This window comes from Paroedura picta, chromosome 1, assembly GCF_049243985.1.
Source record: "Paroedura picta isolate Pp20150507F chromosome 1, Ppicta_v3.0, whole genome shotgun sequence".
NCBI lineage: Eukaryota > Metazoa > Chordata > Lepidosauria > Squamata > Gekkonidae > Paroedura > Paroedura picta.
The window spans coordinates 10,097,051-10,106,286 of NC_135369.1; the positions used below are offsets into that span (position 1 = coordinate 10,097,051).

Genomic DNA, 9,236 nt, shown 5'->3' on the forward strand with positions numbered 1-9,236 from the left:
GGAGGGGTTTGACCGCTAACACTATGACTGATATGTGTCCTCAGGTGCATTTCGGGATGTAGCCTGCGGAAGCCGTTTGAGAATCCAAGTATATAATGTCTACCCAGTCCCTGTTGTCTACATGCCTGCTCAGTGTAAAGTCCTATAACAGGAAATCCCAATGTAGACGTCATTAAACCCCACAAATAACGTAAAGAGAATTGGTTGGTCAGGAACTGTCACTGGATCAAGGAAAAAGGAACGGGCACCACAACAGAAACTTTGGTTCAGCTTTTTATTGTCCTATGATGAGATCGGATGGAATGGAAGAGAATCACTGGTACTTTTCTGCATATACTTCGGTCATCAATTCCAGAAATTCATCCCACGAACGGTACCATTCGTCAACTGTTGGCTGTATGAACCTCGCATTATGTCTTGGATGGTTTTCATTCTGTGGTTGGAAAGTGAACTTTAATGGATGATTATCAATATGGCCCTTTCAACTTTATTGGAAAACGCAAAAAAATCAGTGATTCATTCTAGTAGAGGGGATAGGGCACATTTCTATAGGAAGAAACCCATTGGAAATCAAGCTTAGTTATATTCTGTAGTCTGGTGGAGTGGGGATATGTGCCAGAAGCCTAGCCAAATGTCTCAGGGAATTCCGGCGTGGACAAGGGCCCTCCCTCCATCCCTTCTTCTAAGTTAATGACCACCATTTGTTGCAACTGGATGATGGGTATTGGACTAATGGGATACAGTATCAATACTGTGGCAGAGCAGGGTGGGGACCCACCTCCAACAATGTAATAAAGGACATGAGATGCATAGAAAAAGGAAGCACCTCCATCTGTTCTTACCGCCTGAGGTTTGGTCATGTTCTCACTGACCGCAGCAGAGCTGTTGCCCCCAGAAGGCACGGTGGGAGCGACATTTGGGTTTTGTGAATTGATGATGGCTTTTAAGGCTCTTTGCTCTTCTTCGTCAGACAACTTTCCACCCTGGGAAGACAACATGCTGTTCAGTGGGTGAGCACATTGGCGATTTCAACAAGGCTTCCCCCAGGAACATCATGAACCCCGATTCATGATTTTTTCATTTCCTGGGTCCTGGCAAGCCCAGCCGTCATAACTCTTTAAATCTGCTCTCTGACTCCAAGACTCCCCTTGCATTCCCAGTACCAGCTAAGTTTCGCTTTCTCGCAAACCTTTTGGTCTCTCACCAGCCGGCCCTAGCCAAGGCCATAAAGCAATAAACCTGTCGGCTAGTTCCCAGCCTCCCTTCCTTTCCCAGCGGAAGAGGCTCCGTGCGAATGTATCAATCTTACTGTAAGTGTCCGTGCGGAGACAACCCATAGTCTCAACAAAGTGCCACTTGCCTTCTGTGTGGTATAAGCGCAGAGGGATTGCCATTCATACATCTAACAGACAAAGGTATGTTTGGCTCTCTAAACAGGGTACCTTGGGAAATTTTAACTACATAAGAAGAGCCCTGTTGCATGAGACCAGGGGTCCATCCCATCCAACATCCAATTTTACACAGTGGCCCACCAGTTCTTCTGGAGGGCCCAAAAGAGGATATAAATGCTGAGGCCTTCCCATGCTTCTGCCTCCTGGCTCTGGGATTCAGTGGTTTTTAAATTGACTGTGACTGTACATGCATTGTCGCTGTAAGTGCACCAGGTTCTCTCTCAGGGAACCAGTTTGGTGTAGTGGTTAAGAGTGTGGACTTTTAATCTGGCATGCCGGATTCAATTTTGCACTCCCCCATGTGCAGCCAGCTGGGTGACCTTGGGCTCCCGACGATAAGACTGTTTGACTGAGCAGCAATATCAGGTCCCTCTCAGCCTCACCCACCCCACAGAGTGTCTGTTGTGGGGAGAGGAAAAGGAAGGTGACTGTCAGCCGCTTTGAGCCTCCTTCGGGTAGAGAAAAGCAGCATATAAGAACCAATTCTTATTCTTTTTCTTCTTCAGTAATCTCAGGGTTCCCTCAGCCTCCCCTCCCTCACAGGGTATCTGTGGTGGGGAGAGGAAAGGGAAGGCAACTGTAAGCCCCTTTGAGCCTCTTTCAGGTAGATAAAAGCAGCACCAATTCTTCTTCATCTTCTTCTTCTTCTGAACAGATGACTTTTCTAGGAAATCAGATCCGAACTTGAAGAAGCGGAGTCATCAGCTGGCTGCATCTGGCAGAGTGCAGAATCAAACCCGGAATGCCAGATTAGAAGTTCGCACCCCTAACCACTACACCAGACTTGCCGTTTCCATATATATCTTAGGCTCAGAAATTTCTTCATGCACATCCCTAAGACCCATCCCCTCTCACCGGTGCCACATCTGGGACATTCTCACCGACCAGCTTCTTCAACTCATCCTTGGAGAATGTGGGAGGACTCCCCCCTTCCTTCTTGCATTGGTTGACGGATTTGATGACATTCAGCATGACGGATGCCACTGGAATCTGAGACATGTTGAGATGGCTGCCAATCAAGAAAAATCATCCTTAGTTCTGTAGCCATTGATCATAGAATCATAGAATCATAGAGTTGGAAAGGGCCATACAGGTCATCTAGTCCAACCCCCTGCTCAACGCAGGATCAGCCCTAAGCATCCTAAAGCATCCAAGAAAACTGTGTATCCAACTTTTGCTTGAAGACTGCCAGTGAGGGGGAGCTCACCACCTCCTTAGGCAGCCTATTCCACTGCTGAACTATTCTGACTGTGAAAATTTTTTTCCTGATATCTAGCCTATATCGTTGTACTTGAAGTTTAAACCCATTACTGCGTGTCCTCTCCTCTGCAGCCAACAGAAATAGTATCCTGCCCTCCTCCGAGTGACAACCTTTCAAATACTTAAAGAGGGCTATCATGTCCCCTCTCAACCTCCTTTTCTCCATGCTGAACATTCCCAAGTCCCTCAACCTATCTTCACAGGGCTTGGTTCCTTGGCCCTAGATCATCTTCGTCGCTCTCCTCTGTACCCTTTCAATTTTATCTACGTCCTTCTTGAAGTGAGGCCTCCAGAACTGCACACAGTACTCCAGGTGTGGTCTGACCAGTGCTGTACAATGGGACTATGACATCTTGTGATTTTGATGTGATGCCCCTGTTGATACAGCCCAAAATGGCATTTGCCTTTTTTACCGCTGCATCACACTGCCTGCTCATGTTTAGTTTACAATCCACAAGCACCCCAAGATCTCGTTCACACACAGTGTTACCTAGAAGTGTATCCCCCATCCAGTAGGCATGCCTTTCATTTTTCTGATCCAGATGCAGAACTTTACACTTATCTTTATTAAATTGCATCTTGCTCTCATTTGCCCATTTTTCCATTGTGTTCAGATCTCGTTGAACTCTGTCTCTATCTTCCGGAGTATTTGCCAGTCCTCCCAACTGGGTGTCATCTGCAAACTTGATGAGTAGTCCCTACCACCCCCTCATCTAGATCATTAATAAATATGTTAAAAAGTACCGGGCCGAGCACCGAGCCCTGAGGTACCCCGCTACTCACCTCTCTCCAGTCTGATGAAACACCATTGACAACAACTCTTTGAGTGCGGTTCTCTAACCAATTCCCTATCCACTTAACTATCTGAAAATCCAGATTGCAGTCCTTCAACTTATCCATCAGAACATCATGGGGAACCTTGTCAAAAGCTTTACTAAAATCCAAGTAAATGACATCAACCGAATTTCCCCGATCCAGCAAACCTGTTACTTGGTCAAAAAAGGAAACCAGGTTGGTCTGTCAGGACCTGTTGGAGACAAATCCATGCTGACTTCCTTGGATCACCAAATTGTCCTCCAGATGTTTGCAGATCGCTCCCTTTAATATCTGCTCCATTATCTTCCCCACAACAGAGGTCAGACTCACTGGTCTGTAGTTTCCCGGGTCATCCTTCCTCCCTTTTTTGAAGATCGGAATAATGTTTGCTCTCTTCTAGTCCTCCGGGACATCTCCAGTCCTTAAAGAGGTTCCGAAGATGATGGACAAGGGCTGTGCAAGTTCTCTGGAAAGTTCCTTGAGTAATCTCGGGTGCATTTCATCCGGACCAGGGGATTTGAACTCATCCAGTGTAGCTAAATGCCTCTCGACAACCTCTCTATCCATGTTAACCTGCCACCCAGACACTATCCTTTGGCTACGGCCATCTCTAGATGTGCCTAAACCCTTTGACCTGTGGGAAAAAACAGATGTAAAATAGGCAGTAAGCCTTTCTGCTTTCTCTGCATCCTCCGTTAGAGTTTGTCCATCCGCACCCAACAGTGGGCCAATTGCCTCTTTTACTTTACGTTTGCTCCTCACATAACTGAAAAATCTTTTCTTGTTACAATGGGCTTCCCTGGCCAATCTTAGCTCACTCTCAGCTTTGGCCTTTCTGATGATTGATCTACAGTGCCTAGTAACCTGTAGGTACTCTTATTTAGAGCTCTGTCCTTCCCTCCATTTCCTGAACATTTTCCTTTTCTTTCTTAGTTCCTCTTGAAGTTCTCTGTTCATCCAAATTAAGGGTCATTTCAGCACCCTTCTGGAGTCATTCCTTCCACACAAAGCTGTGCATTGAGAATTTATATTCAGAGAAAGAATAGCCCTCATTGAAAGGGGAAGCCAAGCTCCTCTTTGCTCTGCAAATTATCTGCACTGGAGACAACCTGGGCTTATTCCGCACATGTTGGATAATGCATTTTCAGTTTGCTTTTGCACCTGGATCTTCCTGTGCAGAACACGAAAATCTACTTCTAAAGGACATGGGCGGAATGGGTTGATCTCTTTTTTAAAAAATCCCAGTATTCTCTGCGATAGCCTCTTTGGTCTGACTCACCTATGATGACTATCCATTTGAATCACACCTATGATGGTTTGCATTCTCTTTTGCTATTTTGTTCATATCATTGTTCAAATATTGATCAACCAAAACTCAGCATTTAAAGCACACACTGTAACACATACTCCTGCATGATAATGCTTGCACTCTCTTTTCAATTGAACCCCCTTGCAAATGTTATGGCCCTGCAGGAGTTCTTAAGCATAGATAGAGGTGGCATCCCCACTGTGCTTTGCAGGAACAACATTCCACAGGATCGTTGCAAAGACAGAACTGACAGACTCTGATGGATGTCAAGTGGGCCACCGGAAGCTAGGGATGAACAAGTTCAGCTGCTAGGGGTTCAGATCCTGTCTTATTGTCCTCTCTGTATTGTTACCACACTATGTCCATGATGGACTCATGTGATTCCCAGCCATTAATTCATATTTACTTAGATGGGACTGGAAGACATTAATTCCTGAAACATACTTGCAAAAACATTCAGGGAAACAAAAGGGTTCAGGGGAAGGCAGGATTCTTTTCCTCTCCCCCCCCCCCTGATTTTCCTGACCAGCATCATGCCCCCACTGTGCTGTTAATAGGAGTTCCCCAATAATATGCTCTATAAAATTTGGTTTCATCCTCAGGTGATATCAAGGATGTCTTTTAGATGACTGTGGCCTCCAAAAAGATACTTGGATCATAGAATCATAGAATCAAAGAGTTGGAAGGGGCCACATAGGCCACCGAATCCAACCCCCTGCTCAACGCAGGATCAGCCCAAAGCATCCTAAAGCATCCAAGAAAAGTGTGTCTCCAACCTTTGCTTGAAGACGGCCAGTGACGGGGAGCTCACCACCTCCTTGGGCAGCCTACTTCACTGCTGAACTACTCTGACTGTGAAATTTTTTTCCTGATAACTAGCCTATATCATTGTAGTTTAAATCCATTACTGCGTGTCCTCTCCTCTGCAGCCAACGGAAACAGCATCCTGCCCTCCTCCAAGTGACACCCTTTCAAATACTTAAAGAGGGCTATCATGTCCCCTCTCAACCTCCTTTTCTCCAGGCTGAACATTCCCAAGTCCCTCAACCTCTCTTCATAGGGCTTACATGAACAGCATGGATTGAAAGCAGAGACAGGCGGCATCTTACGGGGCTCTCTTCACTTTCTCACCACAAGGAGGAAGTTCTAGAACTCCTTCCATGGGAAGAGAATAAGACTGCGAAAAATCAGGTACTTAGGGAACCTGGGCACTGGGAAAAGCTTTGAAGCCCCTTTGCATCACTGGCTACCCAATGCATTCTATACATGAATCTTTCTCAACTTTTTTTTTACTGTTCAGGCTTCAAGAACCCCCAGAATTGGTACAGAATTGCAGAATATGGTTGGGAAGGATAGGTGTGTACATGCCCACCCCTCCTCTTCCCCACCCCCTCCAGGCTCATCATTGGCCATTTTGGAAGTGGGGGGGGGCAGAGCAGGTCAACATGACCCGAGACCCAGTTTGGTGTAGTGGTTAGGAGTGCGGACTTGTAATCTGGCATGCTGGGTTCGAATCTGCGTTCCCCCACATGCAGCCAGCTGGGTGACCTTGGGCTCGCCATGGCACTGATAAAACTGTTCTGACTGAGCAGTGATATCAGGGCTCTCTCAGCCTCACCCACTCCACAGGGTGTCTGTTGTGGGGAGAGGAAAGGGAAGGCGACTGGAAGCCCCTTTGAGCCTCCTTTGGGTAGAGAAAAGCGGCACATAAGAACCAACTCTTCTTCTTCTTCTTCTTTTTGATGGTCATTTCACCTGATAAATGTTTATGAAATTATCTCATGCATTCAGGAAACCCTCCCCAGGCAATTAAGAAACCCCGGGGTGTCATGAAATCATGGTTGAGAAATCCTGTTTGTTTGTTTTTTTTTGTATTTCTGTGACCGTCTTGCCCATGTCAGAAGAGTCCTCTCCTTTCCCCCTTTTAATTAATGTATTATTTATTTATATCCTACCCGTCCCAGCATGGCTGGATTTGGGCAGCTTCCAACGTAGCATTAAAAATACAATTAATAAATTATAAGCAATATTTAAAAGAAAGAAGAAGAAGAAGAAGAAGAAGAAGAAGAAGAAGAAGAAGAAGAAGAAGAAGAAGAAGAAGAAGAAGAAGAAGAAGAAAAGTTGGTTTATATATGTCGCTTTTCTCTACCCAAAGGAGTCTCAAAGGGGCTTACAGTCACCTTCCCATCCTCTCCCCACAACAGACACCCTGTGGGGTGGGTGAGGCTGAGAGAGCCCTGATATCACTGCCCGGTCAGAACAGTTTTATCAGTGCCGTGGAGAGCCCAAGGTCACCCAGCTGGTTGCATGTGGGGGAGCGCAGATTCAAAACTGGCATGCCAGATTAGACGTCCACTACACCAAACTGGCCCTCAGTTTGAGGCCAGGCATACCTCTTTCTCTTATACAATCTAAATAATGCCACTTCCACCCATCTACACTTTCCATCCTTGTCCTCAGTACTCACCAAACTCTCTGAGGTCCCTGATCAGGAGACAATGAATGGAGCCGGGTGCCAAGGGTCATGTTGAGGGTTCTTTTATAGAGGCTTGGGAGGGGTGGGGAGACCTGCCTTTCAGGTCTACCTCATCATATTTCTTAAAAGTGCCGGTGGGCAATTGCCTTGATTTCCTTGACAACATGGATGTAGCAATACATTTTGGCCTCCTATCCTGAAAATCATTAACTGGAATCATAAATTGCAGCTCATGAGCCAGTTTGCACCAACCCCTTTTTAGGTCACTGTGCCCCAGCCCCTGATGATTCTGTTTGCCAATCCTAGTTTGAATACAGATTGAGCAGGCTTACCTCCTGCCAAATTTCTGTGGCAAGGTTAAATAACACAACAGTAAAGGCGATCACACAGTTCCTCCTGTTGTGGTGACCCCCAACCATAAAATGATGCCAGTGTTCTTTCACAGAAATGAAACCAAAACTGACCAATAGCGTGCAGATCCATTGTATACACATTGGTTATGAATTGTATATAAATGGCGGGTGCCTTCAGGAGGAGTGTCAACAGAGCAGGGCCCTCCACCCCTGGCCCAGCTGCTTCCCCTGTTGCAACCCGTGTGAAAGGGTCGTTCAACACCCAAAGGGGACCCGACCCCCATACTGAGAATCGCAGCTTTAGACCTTGCTTCTGGGTTGATGATATGTGCTTAGCAATGCACCAGCAATGTTCTGTAAGCAAGTGTTGAAGCCTTGGGAGCAAGTGGGAAAATGGGGAAGGTAACAGAGATAAGGAGTATAATCGAAACCACTTTGTGAATCCATTTCACATTGCTACATCGACAATATGCTCTAGGCTTTCCTCCTTCAAGCTGTTTGATGTTGTGGCAAGAGCCTATCTAGTCAGCGGCCTTGAAGACCAACAGACACAGACTTTTCATTTAGTCAACAAGGAGGGAATGACCTAGATGAATTCCCGCCTAAACTGTAATGAGGACTCAAGAGTAGATAAGAGGGCGTAGAGCTTAGAACTGTTAGTCTTGGCAAAGATCCAGAGATGCTATGAGAGTATTCCAGCATTTAAAATTATGAAAGCTTATCTGAGGGGAGGGAGGGAGGGAGGAAGGACCATGGAGGAGTGCTCCAAGATCACTCTGGGCCCTAAAGGGCCTGGTGGCATTTCCTAGGACTTCTGCAGGTCTTCTGAACTCAGGAGGGCTCCTGAGCTGTGCCTAGAGGCTGCCTCAGGCCCATAAATCCAGTAGGCAGCCTTTCCCCAAACATGGGAGGGGGACAGAGTGAGTTCTAAAGTCCGGCCTGGGCCTCAAATGGCCAGTTGGCAGCTTTTCCAGGGTCTGTGTGCCCCCTGAACTGGAGGGCCACAGATATACTTCTAAAGGCCACTCTGGGCCCCATAGGTCCACCAGGTGGCCTTTTCCGGGCATCCCACCCCCACGCTTCTGCCAGCCAGACAGCCATAGGGCTCCCTGGGACTGGGCGTATAGCCTGACCCTCGGCCTCTCTTCCCAGTTTTTCTGCTTTCTGTGCAGCTTAACGTTCTGAGGGGGGCCAGCAGAGGAACCCAGCTTCTCTTTCTGCTGGAAGAAGATGGAGGAGGAAGTAGCCAGGGGCAAGGCAGGCCTGCTATTGGCTCTCTGTGGGTGAGTGGATGCTCCCTCTTAGGGGCCTACATCCATGGACAGCCAATCAGTTAGTCATGAATCACCTCCCATGCAATTTGAATTTAATTTGGTTTTAAGATAACACCTGATCACGGCGATAACATTGACATGTGAACCTCAAAATGAAAACACCATTGGGTTTGACTCCTGTATGTCTAATGCTGAGGCAGCGATTTGATCTCAAGTGAATGTGTTTTCATTTTGATCTGCCCTTGTCAATGTGATCACCATGTGATGCTGGGGACATGAAATGCATGTCTCCCCAAA

At 46.7% G+C, this 9,236-nt stretch overlaps 1 protein-coding gene across 1 annotated transcript; it reads right to left on the reverse strand.

Annotated features, from left to right (window-relative positions):
• Window positions 1-260: 260 nt before the first annotated feature.
• Window positions 261-7,453, reverse strand: LOC143830847 (uncharacterized). Its single transcript, XM_077323970.1, has 4 exons — window positions 7,304-7,453; window positions 2,307-2,460; window positions 843-983; window positions 261-433 (listed from the first exon to the last, which is right to left on the reverse strand). The coding sequence occupies exons 1-4, from the start codon at window positions 7,360-7,362 to the stop codon at window positions 314-316; spliced, it is 474 nt and encodes a 157-aa protein (XP_077180085.1). The 5' UTR covers window positions 7,363-7,453; the 3' UTR covers window positions 261-313.
• Between the last annotated feature and the right edge of the window lie 1,783 nt (window positions 7,454-9,236).

What these genes read in the sequence shown, in the direction of transcription:
- LOC143830847 (XM_077323970.1), bottom strand. Translation starts at nt 7,362, where the DNA reads ATGACCCTTGGCACCCGGCTCCATTCATTGTCTCCTGATCAGGGACCT. An exon ending in CAGGGACCTCAGAGAGTTTG is followed by an intron (nt 2,461 to 7,303) that starts GTGAGTACTGAG and finishes CTTGATTGGCAG; the next exon opens with CCATCTCAACATGTCTCAGA. An exon ending in ACATGACCAAACCTCAGGCG is followed by an intron (nt 434 to 842) that starts GTAAGAACAGAT and finishes TTCCAACCACAG; the next exon opens with AATGAAAACCATCCAAGACA.